Source organism: Xiphophorus maculatus, chromosome 7 (genome assembly GCF_002775205.1).
Source record: "Xiphophorus maculatus strain JP 163 A chromosome 7, X_maculatus-5.0-male, whole genome shotgun sequence".
Classification (NCBI taxonomy): Eukaryota; Metazoa; Chordata; class Actinopteri; order Cyprinodontiformes; family Poeciliidae; genus Xiphophorus; species Xiphophorus maculatus.
In genome coordinates this window covers 27,451,580-27,469,535 of record NC_036449.1, presented here as the reverse complement: position 1 = coordinate 27,469,535, position 17,956 = coordinate 27,451,580, and the positions used below count along the sequence as shown (strand labels likewise).

General features: G+C 39.3%; 1 protein-coding gene and 1 long non-coding RNA gene across 2 annotated transcripts in view; both read right to left on the bottom strand.

Annotated features, from left to right (window-relative positions):
- LOC102219802 (titin-like) overlaps positions 1 to 17,956 on the bottom strand; it is a 215,207-nt gene that overhangs the window by 111,724 nt on the left and 85,527 nt on the right. Inside the window, exons 71-74 of the mRNA XM_023337148.1 lie at positions 6,925 to 6,969; positions 3,606 to 3,656; positions 3,122 to 3,520; positions 2,533 to 2,811 (exon numbers count right to left, since the gene is read on the bottom strand). Of these exons, the coding sequence (XP_023192916.1) occupies positions 2,533 to 2,811; positions 3,122 to 3,520; positions 3,606 to 3,656; positions 6,925 to 6,969 (774 nt within the window). The remainder of the gene's footprint in view (positions 1 to 2,532; positions 2,812 to 3,121; positions 3,521 to 3,605; positions 3,657 to 6,924; positions 6,970 to 17,956) is intronic.
- On the bottom strand, positions 15,104 to 16,989 carry LOC111609328. Its single transcript, XR_002753071.1, has 3 exons — positions 16,856 to 16,989; positions 15,390 to 15,455; positions 15,104 to 15,199 (listed from the first exon to the last, which is right to left on the bottom strand). It is a non-coding gene; the product is annotated as an uncharacterized LOC111609328 (long non-coding RNA).

Sequence of the window (17,956 nt, the reverse complement as noted above, 5' to 3'; positions counted from 1 at the left end):
ATTTGGCAGATATCGTCTAGAGTCACGTCCTTAATTTCTAGTATGTGTTTCTTTCCGTCCGTGTGAGTGATGACGGTTCTGCTTGGATGGATTTTAACGTCGTTCTTGTACCAGGTGACAGGGATGTTCTCATGAGAGAGCTCCAGCTCAAAGCGAGCTGTACTGCCCTCCTTTACGGTTTGATCCTTTAGTGGTGAGACAAATCTGAGCCTGATACCTACAATCATATTAATAAAACATGTTCATACAAGAGGAGGGAACCCGCTCAGTGAATTAAGTCAAAATGGCTAATCTCTGTGCCATTTTGACACTCGGTGATGGAAAGCTGGCACTTACCCTCAACGGTGAGTCTAGCTGTGGAAGTTTTGCCCAAAACCTCAATCGTATATTCATCCTCGTCATCAAACTCACAGCAGTTGATGACCAGCATGTGTTTCTTCCCATCATCGATGATGTCGTACTTTTGGTCTGGGGTGATGATGTCAGCCCCTTTATACCACATGACCTTGGCGACATCCTTGGTGATGGTGCATTCAAACTTAGCCTGTTTCTTTTCTGGTACGGAAACGTCCTTCAGCGGGACAACAAAGTCCATCTCGATTTCTGGTTGGGGTGGGGTTGACACAGGGCACAACACATCAACAACATAACAGAACAAAAAATAAACACAACAGTCAACAGCCAGAGCCCTGTTTACACTGTCATCTACATTCTGAGTGATCCTGGTTGAATCTGTTGAAAGCTTGAGATTTCTTCTGGTGTTCTTGAGATGGACTCTACTCCTCTTCAAGCTCTTTGGTAAGTGTAAAAAATCAGTTGGTGGTCTTCAAGGACTGCAGGTGTTGAGTATAAACGGTGTCATCAGGGCACTTCTTAGTCATTGGATTCAAGTATCCAAACTCTTATTCGGTTGGCATGAAATGTTGTTGATGATGGCACATCTTTGTTTTCTTCCAGAAAGCTTCAGTTTACTTCTGCTCTGCAAACTCCAACTCAAAGATCTTCTAAATATTGTTATATTAGCTAAATATAAGGAAACTACTAACTATAAACAGGGCACTGCTGAAAAGAATACATACAAAGTACACGACTGAAAGACATTGACACAATAATGAACAGATCTACATACAGCTTTACATTTTCTATTGACAGGACAGACAAATCAACAAGACAGAATAAACTATTCACCCCACAAAACGAGCATTGGAGTTCCTTCTCATCTTACCTGGCTCATCCGGCCTTTTTAAATAAAGATCTAAGGTCTGCTCTGGTATGCCTTTTGGCTTTATTTGATTCCTCTCAGACCTTACACCTTTATTTTCACAGCTAAATTCCAAGAATCAGGGTCCATTGGGGTTTTGTGGGGGACCAGGAACGCCTCTTACCTTTGACATTTAGCATTGCAGTTGTGATGGCGTTCAGGCCCTGGTACGACACTTCCCCGGCCTGATCCAACTGGCAGTTTTTCAGTGTGAGCCTACGAACCGTACCCTCCATTTGGATGTCACACGTCTGATGATTACATTGCACTACTATTAAAAGAATAGTCAACACTGACATATATTATGTACAACTTTATGAGAAAAAGTCATACCGGAGATCTGGTCAAAACCTCTCCTTTGAGTTTCCATTCTCCTGGAACATCATCCTCAGATATTTCTGTTTCAAATGCAGCATCTTCCTTCTCTACCACCTCTATACTGGCCAAAGGCCTCAGGATCTCAGCTTCACGCTCTGGAAACAAGTATTTACTGCTTGTAAATATGTAACACCGTCAATACTAACCTGTAGAAACTATTTCGGGGGATAGCAGTTGAAAGAAATCCAACCTCCTAGCGTTAGCTTGGCGGTATAGACGCGTCCTTCCACCTCCATGGCATATTCTGCTACATCGTCCGGCTGGCAGTTCTTAATGGTCAGCGTCAGCTCCTTTCCGTCCTTCGTGATCTCAACCTTGTCTGATGGAGTGAGCTCATTCTCTCCTTTGACCCACTTCCAGTTGGGAGTGTCTCTGAAGAGCTCACACTTAAACGTGGCATTGGCCTTTGGTTTCACATGCTGGTCTCTAAGTGGTTTTACTATCCAGTCTTTAATAATCTCTGTTGGAGTTAAATATCTCTTAGTCAGAGATTGGCATACTATTCACAATGTGATTAATTTGGTGAGAGTTGGCAGAGAAACCGAAAATAAACCTAGTCTGAAGTTAATTTATCAAGGTTAGATTTTAGCTGACTCCTGATTTGTCCCTGCCCTGGCCCAACCCTCACATTTTTCATTCATGCTAGTAAGGTATGCACCCTTTTTTCCTTTGGGGATCAAGGAATAATGGTCATGTAGCCATCCAAAAGACCCCTTACAGCCCAGCTGAAGGGAAAGACGATGGCTACTCCTTGTTCCCCCTATAAAAGGATTCCATACCTTCGTAAAATGGAGGGTAAGGGCCACGGAGGAATAGGAATCAGTCCTAGCATGGTCACCTAATTTCCAGTTCTGTTTTAATATACGCGTATTTGACACCTCCCTTTGTCTTACCGAGCACTTTGACGTTTGTGGTGGTCACGACGTCCTCCTGTCCTGACACTTCACAGGTGTAGGTACCAGCGTCTTCTAGTGTGGAGCCTTGGATGGTCACGGCGTGTTGCAATCCAATGATGTTGATTTGAATTTTGCCCTCCTTTTTCTTGAGGACTTCACCATTCTTCTTCCAGACCACGTCCCTCTCTTTGCTCAGCTCGCAGGATATGTAGATGGGCTGGCCCAGGATGGCCGAGTTCTCCGGTTCCAATTCCTTGATCCATTTTACAGGAAGCTCTGTGAGCATACAGAAATGCGGTCATATTAAAATCATGAATGTTCTCAGAGGGCTGGTTATGAGTGAATGTATGAAGCACACAAGTGTTATACTGAAGTAGGGCTTTAAGATATGACTGAAAAACGTATCACAATATAAGAGCTTGATATTGATCAATATTACTACTTACGGATCTGTTTTTGTTTTAAATATACATATTGTTTTTGATTTATTGTCCAATCCTATCTTAAAGGTTCTAGTTACGTTTCCCTCAGAAGTCCAGAGGACCACATAAAATTGATTATGATTAATCAAAGGCAGCTGGGTTACCTTCAACTATGAGCTTAGCAGTGCAGGAAATCTCCTTTCCAGCATTCTTGGCGACGCAGGTATATTCTCCAGTGTCGGACAGCTGGACATCAATGATGTGCAGCTTCCGGTCTTTGCCGTCAGAGGTGAACTTGTGCTTGGGACTCTCACGCAGGTTGCCGCCATCTTTCATCCAGGAGGTGATGGCTGTAGAGGGTGAAACCTCACACTCAAACACGGCCGATGAGCCAATGGACTCGGCCTCCTTGAGGACAATATTTTCCAGCTTCTTGATGAACTTCAGGGGAACGGCTTTGAGTTTGAAGCCTGCAAAAGGTTCCTCTGGTGGTGTGGGGCCACCTCTCCCACCAGGTTTCATGCCCCGACCTCTGCCCTCTCCGGGCGATGGCGTCTGCTTGGCTGAAAGAGGATTTTAACATATAGTCATGAGTCTAAACAATGATATTTTTGAGTTATGGTGTGAACATAAGGAAAGCACACTTACGTTTTAGCCCTCTGCCTCTGCCTCTTCCTGCTTCCTCTGCCGGCTGCCCCTCTGTTTAGAAACAATTACCATTAATCCGCTGCTAAACAATGAAACTGTTTATTGTTTTTCATGAACAAGCAAATGGGCGGCCATATGCAATGTTGTTTTCGTCAGGAATTGAAGACATGAAGTAATTAAATGAAGGCAGACAAACAAAATAATGAATTATGTATTACATTTTCACAATGACACAATTTTCACACCATTAGGAGATGACATGAACGTAAAGATGGTGTTATAGTGGGATGAACACATGTTGGGCAAATGAGAATGGAATGGCAGACAAACGCAGATGACTTAACAAGAACGTCTGGATGTGATGGACACAAACATGTAAAAACACAACAAAATGATCCGCAGGAAGGATTTAGATGGAAAGCATGGTGGGTGGGAATGGATGGAGATTATGGATGGCATGAGTGGAGGATTTTTCTTGGTCGCACCCAACATGTTGGGGTTGCCACCTTCTCACCTCTCTGGGTTACCCCAGGAACCTCCAAGGCACCTTCTTCTCCTTCACCTTCCCAGTCCTCTGAGCCATAGCTGTCCCGTGGAACCAGTTCCCAGCCCCAGGCTTCCTCTTCCTCCAGCTCTGCCTCTTCCTCTGCCTCCTCTTCAAACACCTCCTCCTCTGGCTGAGTGGCAACTTTCTTTATTTGCACAGCCCCAGGAGAGATCTCCTTCACTGCGGGAACTTTCTTTTTGCCAGGCTCTGCTGGTGTGACAGCCTTCGCCTCTTCTGGTGATGGTTTCTTTGGAACCTTTTTAAGAGTTGCAGCTTCAACAGAGTCTTTGGGTGAAACGCTTTTTGGCTCTTTTTTAAGTTTGTCAATGCTTGGCCTCCTCTCAGCTGGAGCTGCTTCTGCCTCCTTGAGTTTGTCAACTTTAGGAGAAGGAGTCTTTTTCAGCTCTGCCTTTTTGAGCTGCTCCACTGGCTTCAGTGCTACGTCTTCCTTCTCCTCTTTAGCCTTGGGTATAACTCCTTTTTTTGTCTCCAAAGGCTTAGGTTTGACCTCCTCTGGAGTCTTCTCAGACTTCTTTTCAGGCTTCTTGTCAGGTGTCTTCTCTGTTGGAGCAGTGTCTACTTCCTTTGGCTTCTCTGGCTTTTTCTCAGGAGCTTCAGGGACGTCAGGTTTCTTGGGCTTAGCCTCTGGCTCTTTTGCCTTTGGTTTGTCATCAGGACTGGTGCGACGGCGCTGCAGGTCATCAGATGGTTTCCTGTCTTTCTCCTCTAATGGTTTCTTCTCAGGCTCCTCAGCTTCTTTGGAAGGTTTGGAAAAGGGCTTCAGTTTGACGCTTTCCACTTCCTGTTCTGCTGTTGGGATTTTCTTCCCTTTAGTTGGTGCTTTGACCTCCTCTGGCTCTTTCTCTGGAGTTTTCTTTTTATCTGCTGGCTTTGGTACCTTAGTTGGAGGCTCCTTTACCTCAGGGAGTGCCTCCGCAGGTTTCTTTGCTGGCTCTTTGGGTTCCACCTCTCGGGGGATCCTTTCTCCCTTCTGGAAAGGCACACTATCTCTATCTGGCCTCTCCTTCTTATCTTTCTCTGGCTCTTCTAAAGGTTTGTCAGGCTTGTCAAAAGGTTTGAGCTTGACTACTTCTGGTTCAGCTTCAGATATGGGTAACTTTTTCACTTTTTTTGGTGCTGTACTTGGAGGAGCAGGTTCCTCTTCTTTTGGTGCTTTTGGGGTTTTCTTAAGAGAGATCTTGTCTTCTGGTTTCTCATCTTTAGGGGCAGGTTTCTGGCGGGTCCAAGCGTCTTTTGGAGTTTCTTTTTCTTCCTCCACTTTAGGCTTGATAACGTCTGGCTTTTTCACCCCCTCAAGTTTCTCTCTGGGTTTTCTTTCTTCAACAGTCCGTCTGGTGACAACAGACATCTCAAAAGACTCTTCTTCATGCACCATTTCCTCGGCATGGAAAACGGTGGTCTTGGTGACTTTCTGAGGTTTTTCTTCCTCTTCAGATTCTGTCATGGGAACTGATGGGACTTTCTTCAATGTGACAACCTCTTGCTCCTCTTCCACTTCCCTCATGACTCTGGTTGCTTTCTTCAAGGTGGGAATCTCAAACGTCCCATCCTCTGTGACTTGAATTTTACCCTTTTTTTGCTGAACAGTTTCTGAGGCAGTAAAGGTCTGACATTACTGAATGACACAGGACTGACATCACAGTTCTTGCAACACAGAACACACATATAACATTATAGAAAATGCTCAACAAATATACTAAACACAGAGATATAAGAAGAGAAACTATATTTCACATTTTGTCACATTACAACCACAAATCCCAAAGTATTTTAACAAAGATCCAACATCATATTAAACACCGGTGAATTCATTGGCCATGTTCAGGATTTTATTTTAGAGTATCAGAGTAAAGGGGACTGAAAGCAACCGCACACTACTTGCTTTTGGAAAAACCTTAAAAAGCCAATAAATACACTAAAGTTGGTGGTTGTGAAGTGATAAATTGTGAAAAAAGTCAGGTAGTATCAATAATTTTTGAAAGGCACTACAGGGTAACTTAAACTAATTAAGACAATGAGAAAATTTAAAGTAAAACTGCATAGATCTCACTTTTTTAAATATTTATGAAAACATTATTGGCCGTATTCATTATAGCGCATATTTAGTGTTTGCTGACACACGTAAACCAAAGTTTGCACATCCGTCTAACTCACAATGCCCTCATCAAAACAGATTTTCACTTCAAATTGGACTGGCCAGCTAATAATGTCTCCCATATTTAAACTTCAATTTAGAGGAAAAACTTCCCATGATTACATAAACCATGATTTAACTTTTATATTCTCCTGTTAGCTGAAAATGATTATAGTGCAAAAGAAAGATGTAAGGTAGCTTTACATGAAAACTATCACTCTCTGATATAGACCTGAATTTGAACTTGTTTTCTCCCTGATTGAGATGCACGAAAAATGCAATCTGATGCAAAAAGAGAGCAAATTGCTCGCTTGTACTGTACTTCAAGGGCGTAAGTGTGCTAGCATGTCACACATGCTATTTGTCTTGTAAGTAATAAGCTGTAACATAACAGAAAATGGAGCTGAGAGTGCAAAGAATCAGGGTCCATTTTCTTAAAAGTCAAATATCTGATTAGTTGAGATGCTTATTTCTCAAGTTAATACCAAGTAATTTCTGTACTGAGCATAACAAAGCAGTAATTAGTGATGGTTTGCTTTGGCGCCCAACATTGTGTTCAGGTGTAGATTTGCTGCCATCTGCTGGTTGTTTAGAGGTAAAGTGAGAAGTGGTCTTACCTTTCTGGACTCCTCCCGGTGTCTGGACCGGTCCTTTGGTTTCATCTAATACAAAAGGATAGTGAAGAAACTCATTAGGTTTTGGTTATTACTAACAATGTGACTCGTTTTCCTTGAAGTAAGAAACATTTAATTATCTCACAGTAGAGGTGAAGAATTAAGGTGAGATATAAGAAGATGTTTAAAAAATTGCATGCTTTTGTTGCACGGAAGAGGAAAAGGTCAACATGACCCGTATTAGTAAAGACATCTGGTGAAATAAGAGGTTTTAAAAGATGGATTTAACTGAAAAGATAAAGAGGATGGTTCTCTGAAGGTCCTCTACCTTTCAGAGCTGGCTTTTCTTCTTCTGGAACCACCTTAGTCGGTTCTTCAGCCTTCACAACAGGCTTGACCACTTTCAAGAGCAACATTAGATTAATCAGATGTTTGGCAAACTAGCATCCAAACACTTCTTCAACCGTTTTCTGTCTGAATACCTGGTTTTGTTTCCTCTGGTGGAGGGATTTTCTTTTGAGTAACTTCAGGTCTTTTTGGGGCTTCTCCAACTTTTGGTTTGATTTCTTCAGATACAAAGAAAAGATGAAAATTTACACAAACATCTTAAGAACATGCTTATCTGAACTCAGAGAAGTTTAAACCCAAGAGATCATTTTCTGACCTCTGTGTTCAGGATAAAGTTTCAAAGATTTGCTTTTTTCCAAGAGCGCATTCTGTCACGAATGCCTTTAAAACCAAACAATGTTGAGTACCTTCTGGAGGAGGAGCTGGCTTCACTTCTTTGGGTTCTGGAGGCAACTCCTTCTCCTTCACAACAACTTTAAAGATAAACAAGACAACAATCAGACAAACATTCAGACTGAGGTAAGAACTCAAGCACGGCAAAGAAAAAACAGCCTTTAGGCAGCTGGAAGACCAAACAACCTCACCGCTCTGGTTCACACACACATTGTATAGAAGAGTTAGAGAAACGGCCAGGGGGAAAATCCAACGCAATCTAACTGCGTTTCCATTACAAATGTGTGCAAAACTTTGTTGATATTCTGCTGATGGGGGGAAAAAAAACATATTTCACAATTGTGGTGCTTCCATTAAATAAGATACAATTAAAATCACACATGAATAAGTTTGTCCACACAATATTTCATTAAAAAACTTACAGTGCCATCATCCTCCTACCTCTCATTTTCTTTGTCTTTTCCCTAAGTAGTAACATCCGGTTGTTCATCACATGACCGGTATAACGCGAAAAAAATGTTTCCATTGCAGTTTTGCAAAATACACTAATCTCTTTAAAGGCTAAAAACCTTTAAAGAGATTAGTGGCTAAAAGGTTTTTAGCCTTTAAAGCCTTTAGCCTCATCTTAACGCAAAAGCTTTATCGAAATACATGAGTTTTTTCAAAAGTCTCATGTTTCCATTAAGCAAATTTATTTTTGTAATTCCAATTTGCATAATGAAATGGTAAGTAGCAAATTTCCATTGATTTTACAATTACGCAAAGTGGAAATACAATAATAAACATTCATAACGGAAAGAGACAATTTACAAAAAAAGAACTCACATTTTTTTAATCAAAAGTTTCTGTGCTACAATCAGTCGGTTTTTTGGCTTTATTGAAATTAGTATATTTCACAAAACTGCAATGGAAACTTTATTTTTATTTTGCATCACACAAGTCATGTGATTACCGAATGGATGATAATATACTGGCGGAAAAGACAACATAATGATAATGTCACTGTTATTTTTTTAAAAGATTTATGTGAACAAACGTATTTATGTGATTTTAACTGTGTTCCTCATTTAATGGAATTACCACAATTGTGAAACTGCGTTTTTTCAACGTTAGCAGAATATCAAGAAAGTTTCGGACACATTTGTAATGGAAACGCAGAAGACAAGTAAAGACAGATTGTGCTTGAACAGAATGGGTGACATGACATGGAGGTCCTTCTGGACGGTGATATGGATGTGGAATCCCCACAGGAAGTGATGTCGGGTGCTCAGATCAGAAACTTGTGCTCAGTGATAGTTTTCCTCCTCTGTACCTCTGGACGTTTCTTGAAGAAAGAGATTTTCTTTCTCTTCTGGTTCCGCAGTCAGACCCTTCGTTTCTGTCATGGACTGCAGTCCTTGGCGTTCTGTCTCGGTTCTGGTTTCGTGTGTTTTTGGAAGCATTGAGTGGATATGTGGTGTGGTTCTGGTGTGTTCTGATGAGTGACCAGTGGTGCTAACTTTGGGTTTATCTGTTACTGAGGGCTCAAAGTTAGGCCGACCTTCGGTTAGTTCTCTCTCTGCTTGTTTGTCTTTACGTTGAACACCAGCAGACATGTTGGGTTCAATTGGTTGCTCTGACGTCTTTGAATCTCTTGAATATTCTCTTCTTCCTTCAGTTGTGTCCGATTCTTTAAACATCACATCGGGTGTAGATGTCAGAGAGACTTTTTTCCCTCCACCAATAGTTGCTGCCTTTTCTTTCGCTGGAACCGTCTTTGCCTGAACTGTAGCATCAGATTTATCTCCTCTATATGCAGTAATTTGTGAAGAAAGGTCTTCTGGACTGATTGGTTTGTCTGATTCATCTTGACTTTGCAAAGTTTCTGCTTCAACAAATGATTTTCTTCCTGTTTCGAACTTTAGTTCCCTAATATTCACTTCAATCTCTTCAGGTTGATCTAATGCATGTATTTGATCTTTTGTGGATCTTTCTATCAGAACAGAAACATCACTGGATGTGTAAACAATTTCTCCTGGTTTAAAATCTAATACTTGAGAATCAGGGGATATATATGTCTGTATGTCTAGCATCTCCTGTGTGCGTGCATGCATTGATTTTTCATACGCCACATCCATAACCGGCGTCTTTGAAACTTTTTGCTCTGCTTCCTGCTGCTCCATCATTGCAGTCTGGGAAACATCATGAAAATAATCTCTAACTGTTTCTGTTTTAGACGTTAAGCTTTCGATTGGTGATTTTTCTCTACGTTTCACCCTCTGTTGTGTTTTATCTTCACTAGCTTTGTCTGTTGTGAGATTTTTCACCTTCTTCTCTACAGCCTCTGGACTGACAAGGTCAAACATTTTCTCCGTTACCGTTTCAACATTTGTCTCCAGGTTATCAGGAGCTGTAGATCTTTGTAAACGGTCTGATTTAAAGTCGCCAACATCAGTGATGAGATGTTTTTCAGATGGTATCTCCATTAAAGTTGCAGCTGCGATTGCTTTCTGCTGTTGTTTTGTTTCTGGAAAAAGCTGGCTAATTTCTCCATGTTTTTGTTTTACTCTTACCATCCTGGAAAGTTCTTCATCTTGTGTTTCAGTTTGCTTCACGAGTTTGGGAGGAAATGAAGCTGGTTTGTCAAGGATGTTAACTTTTTCAAGGGGAACCTCCTTGGCTTCTGGTTCTGATCTAACTTGAGACTTTAATTTGTCTTGCTCTTCTCTTGTAGGCAGCTTGTCTGCTCCATCTTCTACCTTTATTTGTTTAGACTTCTTCAAAGACGAGGGTTCATTGTCATCTATGGCTATACCAGATGTTTCGAAGGCCACCTCCATCACAGGAGCCACAGAAAGTTTCATTAATGTTTTTGGTGTTTCAGCTTCTTCAGCTGGAGTAAAATGTCCATATTCCTGTTTGAAAACAGCTGCCTTCCACTCTTTGTCTTGTAATTTTTTATCTTTTTCTTTCAGAGATTTGGATTTCTTTCTTGCAACATCTTGTGTAATTTCTGTCTGGTCCAACTTCTCCTCTTCAGTTGCTTCTTGTGAAATCTGGCTGGATTTTTCTATTTTCTGTCCTTTTCTTGCAGCTTCAGTTTCTGTGTTTGAGTTTTTCATCTCCTCAGCTGGACGAGTTGTGGTGGTTTTGTCCATTTCAGTAACTTCTTCTGCATTTTCTGCATCTCTTAGCTGTTTCTCTATTGAAATATTTCCCAGAACTTCAGTTTTCTCTGGTTTATTAAAGATCTTTAAGTCTCTGACCCTATCGTCAGTATCTTCTGGTCTCTGTTGTATTTCAGCTTCTTCCTGTCCAACAGGAACCTCTGATATCTTTCTCTGCACTTTTTCCAGTTCTTCTTGTGTTGGTTTAAAACCCTCTAACTCATCAACTATCTCCTCTGTGGCGTGACCGCCTTTAACTGCGAATGTTTTGTGCTTTTCTAACTGAGATGAAACTGGTTTAGGTTCCTTTGAAGGTTCCTGTTTGGATACATTCTCTTCAATCCGAGATGCCTGATCTTCTGTGTCTTGAGCCTTAAGAGATGACTGAAACTCATCCGTCTTTCGTAACTTCTTGGTCGTCAGGGCTTCCTCTGTTAATGTGCTCCCTTCAGTTACCTTTTGGTCTACGTGAACCTCTTTCCTAACTGAAGTTTCTTCTATATTAGCTGGAACATCAGCTTCATCTAAGACTTTTACTTTAAATTGCTGTTTTGTAGATTTTCCTCTTCTGTCAGTTTTAGTTTTGTCTTTATCTCTGACTAACTTTGGTTGAATGTTTTGGTCTGTTGCCTCTACAGTTTGGTCCATTTCCTTTATTTCCTTTGGAAAACCCTCAGCCTCACCTGTTGCAAACCCACCTTCTTGGATTTCTGACAGATTTTCTGCAGGTTTTTCTTGCTTCGTGGCTCTAGGTAATGGTTTGTCAGTTCTGTCATTGACAGAGGTAAGGTTAGCTTTATCTAAATAGCAGATGGTCTTTGACAGGATTTGTTTGTCTTCAGTTATGATCTCAGATGTCGATTGTTCTGGAGAACCTTTCAAAGTTCTCTCTTTAACTACACTGGTTTTTATCTGGTCTTGTTCAATGATCGAACCCTGAAACTTGCTAATTCTCACTTTGGGTAACATATCATCATCTGTTGGTTGATGTACTTGTTCTTTATCTTTGTCAAGTAGATCATCTTTAATAACTTTTCTGCTTTTATCCATTACAAGTGAAAATTCTTCATCTGAAATATCAATTGTTTGGGGAAACTTTTGTTTTTTATTCTCTGAGGAAATAAAAACCTTTGGAGAACCTAAATCTTTGGTTTCACCAGATGCTGATTCAGTTTCTTTGATGTTTGGTGGCTTAGGCGTTTCTTCATCACCAACTGTCGTTTTGTCTTCACTGACTGTTAGTTTTATGGTTTTATCCACAGCTACTGCTGGTTTTAATGGGATATGTCGGCCCAAAGCATCTGTTGATTTTGCAGACTTGGATAAAACCGACTCCTCTGGGGAAATATCTGCCTCTTTCACTTCCTCAGTGACTGAAAACTCAGATTGTCTCATTTCTGGTAGTTTCTCTGTTTCCATAACATTTTCTTCTGTGTTTATTTGTGAAACTTTTCTTTCCATTTGTTCCTGTGTTGCTTGTTTCTCTTTAATGGCAGAAACTTCGAACATTTTATCCGTAACTGTACTGATGTTTATCTGGTCTTGTCTAACTATTAACCCTTGAGGTTTGCTCATTCTCTCTCTAGTTAACGTTTCTTCAGCTGTCTGTTGTTCATCACTTTTTCTCATTTTCTTAGTTTTAACTGGTTTTGATGGGATTTCTTTCTGTAAAATATCTGTAGAGCTCTCAAGCTTTGAGAAAACAGATTTTTCTGGAGAGACGCCAGAGAAATCTTTCACCTCTTTAATGAGTAAAAACTCAGATTGTCTCCTTTCTTGCATTTTTTCAGTTTTTTTAATGGTTTCTTCTGTGTTTATTTGTGAAACTTTTCTTTCTGCTTGTTCCTGTGTTGCTTGTTTCTCTTTAAGGGGAGAAACTTTCAACATCTTATCTGTAACTTTACTGATGTTTATCTGGTCTAGTCCAAGGATCATCCCCTGATGATCTTCAGATGCTGGTTGTTCTTTTTGCTCATTATCTTTTGTTGTTTTCTTAGTTTTAACTGGTTTTGATGGAATCTCTTTCTGTAAAAGATCTGTAGCGTTCTCAAACTTTATTAAATGTTCTTCCTTTGGAGGAAAATCCCCTTCATTGATTTCTTGATCATCAGTTAACTCTACAGGTTGTTTTGAGGTCACTTTATTTTGTTCACCTATGTCAGCTATTTTGTCTTTGATTGGCAGCCCTTTCTTTGTTAAAACTGCTTTTATTGGTAGTTGATTATCCACCGCATCTTTAGTCTTCATTAGTTTTTGTCTTTTCTCTTTAGATGATCTTGAATCCTTCAGATCACCGTCTACTTGACTAGTTTGCTCATCAAATGCCAGTAATTCAACTTCTTCTAAACTTTCCTCTTTTACTTTTTCTTCTTCCTGCACACTTTTAGTCTCTTTAAGAGGAGAAACTTTAAGAGTTTTATCTTTAACTGTACTAATTGTCACCTGATGTAGTTCAGTAACAGTTTGAGTTTTTGTACATTCCTCAGCTGGATGTAGTGATTTCTTGTCGATAAACCTCTTAACTGTTTCAGGTTTTCCATCTTTTCTAAGCGTCTCTGCTTCAGTTTCATCCTCCACTGCGATGCTTTGTGAAGGTGCCTTTTTGTCTGAAGCTTCTTTAGTTTTAGCAAACCTCTGTCTTCTGATCTTGGTGGATAATGATGTTTTCTGAGGAACTTCCTCAGGAACTGGGAACTCCCTGTCTGGGACTATGTGCTGCTTTTCAGAAACTTTGACTTCACTAAAAGTTTCTTTGTCTTGAAGTGAAGTGTCATCTTCACCTAATGTCTGCAGTTTTGGTTTCTCTGCAGCTTCTGTCTTTAAACACTTGGTACTAATGTCAGCGAGTTTTGATGAAACGTTTGTTTCAATGACCTGACGTGAATCAGTTTCATGAATTTTTGAGTCTAGCTCTTTTTGAGGAGCTCGTTCTGACACATACTGTTTTGTCATGACAGATATTTTTGGTTTGTCTTTAAATTTCTGGTTTGTAATTAATCCATTTGCTGCAGAAACATTAAGAATGTCATGTTTTCCAGTTTCAGCATCTTCTTTCGGCTGTTCTATGTCTTTGGGAACCAATCTCTGTCGTCTATGTTCATTAGGTTTATCCTGAACTGTCACATTAATCTTTTCATCAGTTGAAGGAAAAAAGCCAATTTCCTTTAATCCCTCAGTAACAGATATTTCTTCAGTTTTTTTGTTGGTTTCTTGTGTCTCAGATTCAATATTCTTGCGTTCTTTAACTGGACCTTCATGTTCTGCACATGATGCTCTTTTCTCATCCTCTACAAGAGCTGTGAATGATGCTGAAGGTTGGAAAAATTGAACAGTTGTGAAGAGAAAGCACCATGAGGCGGTGCCAAGAGATTAGAAACAGACACAAACAGCTGGGGTTAAATGATCAATAATAAAGAGGTTAAATAAAAGACGATGGTTGTGGTTTTCTACCTTTCTCCACTTTCTTTCCTTTTGTCTCAGCAGGTTTGGAAGGAAGCTTCTTGAGTTTGTCTTCAGTTTCTTTAAAGAATAATCAAATTAAGATTTAGGTTTGGACATTTAAGAAAAACAAAAGAGAAACAAAAAACAACAAAAACATCAACAAGCGGCGGATAGAAGGTGACAAAACAAACTCAGAAACGGAATAAAAAGACGGAAAATCTATGTTAAACAGAAGAATGGATGTGAAATGGTGACCCCTGGTGGTTGCTCAGGATATTACACAGAGAATAAACAACCTGCAACCAACCAGAGTCTGATGAAACGGTTAAATATGACATAATGAATGATGGTACCTCCAGCGGCTGTTTCTGAGGGAATCTTTATCTCTTGTTCTGGTTTTAAAGAGACTGAAGGTTTCATCTGATCCTGGATTAAGAGTTCCTGTTTCTGAGGAGGAACGTCTTCGGACTTCAGCTGCTCTGCTTCTGGTACAAACTTCGTAATAAACACCAGCTCTGTGACTGAGGTCTCTAGTTCTGCTTTTGCAGAGTGGTAGTCTGGTTTTACATCAAACACCGGTTCAGATTTCACCTTTTTCTCTTCGGTTAGCTCAAACGATGCAACCGATTCAGTTAACTCTGATTTAATTTCTGTCTTTTTCACTTCTCTGTGAGTTTCTTCTCCTGTTCTGCTGAGTTTTTCTGAGATTTTCTCAGATTTCACACCGATAACTTTTAATTTTTCACTTGTTTTTCTTGCCAACTCTTCTTTAACTGAACGTTTTTCTTCAGTTTTGCCTTTGCTCCTCGTTTCGTCTGCTGGTGATTCGATCTCTTCAGACTCATCTTCCGTCACTTTTGCTTTAACTTTCTGTTTTATCTCAGAGATTTTAGCAGATTTTCTCTCCTCTTCCTGTTTCCTCTGAGTTTCTTCTGGTTTCTCAGTTAGAACTGGTTTTGTAGAAGAAGAGGCGTCATGCAGCGACGCCAAGAGGTGAGAATAAAACACAGAGACAAACATCAAACGTTAGAGGGATTAATAGAAAGACTGATGATAATCCAACCGGCTGGATTTTATCATCAGGACTTAAAAACGAGGATGAGGTTACAGTAATCCATCTCGTTTTCAGACGGTCGGTACCTTTTTCAACAGGAACAAAGACTTTCTTCTCCTGACGAATCTTCTCCGTCTTCTCAACTACAGGTTCTTTTATTCAAGTTTTTTTTAGTCCAAGATGGTGAGTTCGAAGAAGATTGTTATAAAGAAATAAAGTTAAGACCGTTAGAAACAAACACACAGAAAGATCCAGAAAACACAAAGATTTGAGAGTTTAAAGAGACGTGGAAGACGTTCTGAAACCAGCAGCAACATCTGGAATTTTTCTGATTATTACACGAAATGCAGGGTGATTTCTTTTGTAAAGATGTAGAGGAGACAACAATTCTGAGTATACGGTGTAAATACTGAGGTTTAAAAGTGAAAGGCAAATAGATGTCAAATGATGCCTACATGTGGATAAAAAGTTCAAAGAAGTTCAGCTATATTTGATCTTCTGAAGTCAGTTTTGCTGTCAAGTTTAAAAATTAACACATTTCAAGGTTCTCTGTTTTAAATAATTAGGAGAGTATGATATTTTATAGTTCTTTGATTCAACTTTTTATTGTTGTGAAAGATTGATTTGCTAATATTTAACATCTGAAGTTCACTTTCTCTTTCTTTTTTGTCTTTACTCCACTTTTTGAACCTTTTTCTAATTAATTTCACGGTTTTTATCACTTTCTTTTCCGTACTTTACTCTCTGTCCAGGACGCTACGTCATTTATTTACATGAAAATTACGGCTGTCAACATTTACACAAGCGACTCCTCAGAATTAAATGCATTAAATTCCTTAAATTTAACGTCTTAAAATAACATTACACAGAATAATTGGACTACATGGTTTTTCTCATCTTCCCTCTAAGTTTCTGATCCTCTCTAGCGCCCCCTGGTGGCACTCACTTGGAAAAACTGTTATAGATATTTGTCATACATGAAGCTAAAAGAAAAAAAAAATTAAAAATACAAAAAAATAAATAAATAGAATAAATTCATAATTACAAGGATAAAGTCAAAATAATACGAGAATAGAGAAACAATACTACAACTTTATTCTGGTAATACTGACATTTTTCTCTTGTAATATTTATTCTCGTAATACTATGACTTTATTCTTGTATTAGTTTCACTTTATTCTCATAATATGACATATTTTTGTAAGTTACTCTTGTAATTTTATTGTTTTTTGTTTTCTTAGCATGGGCCTAATACTCCGTAGACGACACCAATTTATTTTATGTCCATTTTACACAAAACGAGTTAACATCTTAAGAAATTAAAAAATGTGCAAAACATTATTGATTTTTAATAATTCAAGGCAAAACTGAACTCAGAAAAAACTTATAGCTGAATTTGTCTGGAAATTTTAAAATTTCATTTTTTCTTCTGTGGAGATGTTCTGTAATATTTAACCGGTTCTGTGTTGGAGCTGATAAATGCTGAACTCAAAGAGACGTTTCATGAAGAAGACAAAGGAAGAAAAAGAGTCGATGTTTTTGTCATCTGTACCTTTCTGAAGAGATTCTTGTGCTTCTCGTTTTGGTCCGACCTTCTCAGGTGTTTTAACAGAAACGGTTTCACCTTCAAAAGTTTTCTCTGCTTGTTTCTGTGGTTTCACTTTGTCAACTTTCTCAGGCGGTTTTTTCTGACTGATCACCTCTTCTTCAGCCTTTTTCTGAGGAGGTTTAACCTCAGGCTTTGTCTCAGGAATTTTCTCTGGACGTTTTTCAGGAATTTTCTCTGGGAGTTTCTCAGAGACCTTTTCTGGACGTTTCTCAGAGATTTTTTCTTGAATTTTTTCTGGGATTTTCTCTGGAAGTTTTTCTGCGATTTTTTCAGGATGCTTCTCTACAATTATTTCTGGACGTTTCTCAGAAATTTTCTCTGGAAGTTTCTCAGAGATTTTTTCTGGAAGTTTCTCAGAGATTTTTTCTGGAAGTTTCTCTGGGATTTTTTCTGGAAGTTTCTCAGAGATTTTTTCTGGAAGTTTCTCTGGGATTTTCTCTGGAAGTTTCTCAGAGATTTTTTCTGGAAGTTTCTCTGGGATTTTCTCTGGAAGTTTCTCAGAGATTTTTTCTGGAAATTTCTCTGGGATTTTTTCTGGAAGTTTCTCAGAGATTTTTTCTGGAAATTTCTCTGGGATTTTTTCTGGAAGTTTCTCAGAGATTTTTTCTGGAAATTTCTCTGGGATTTTCTGTGGAAGTTTCTCAGAGATTTTTTCTGGAAATTTCTCTGGAAGTTTTTCTGGAATTCTTTCCTGTATTTTCTCTGGGATTCTTTCAGCCACCACCTTCTGTACAATTTCCGGTTTACTTTCCGGCATTTTCTCCGGAGTTTTTTCCTTCACCTCAGCTTTCCTCGCTGCCGTTTCAGATATTTTTCCAGGTTTTTTGCCCAACACAGCCTCTTCATCAGGCATTTTCTGGGCGACCTTGTCAGATTTCTGTTGGGGCTTGAGAGCTTTAAGAGGGTTTGACAGAAAAACATGCAGAAGACATGACCATAAAGAAGAAGAGAATGTGCTAACGCACAAAAAAATGTTTTAGATCACTCATATGGTCTTTTTTGTCAAGCAAAGCAAAAAAGAGAGGTTAATTTCCTAAAATATAA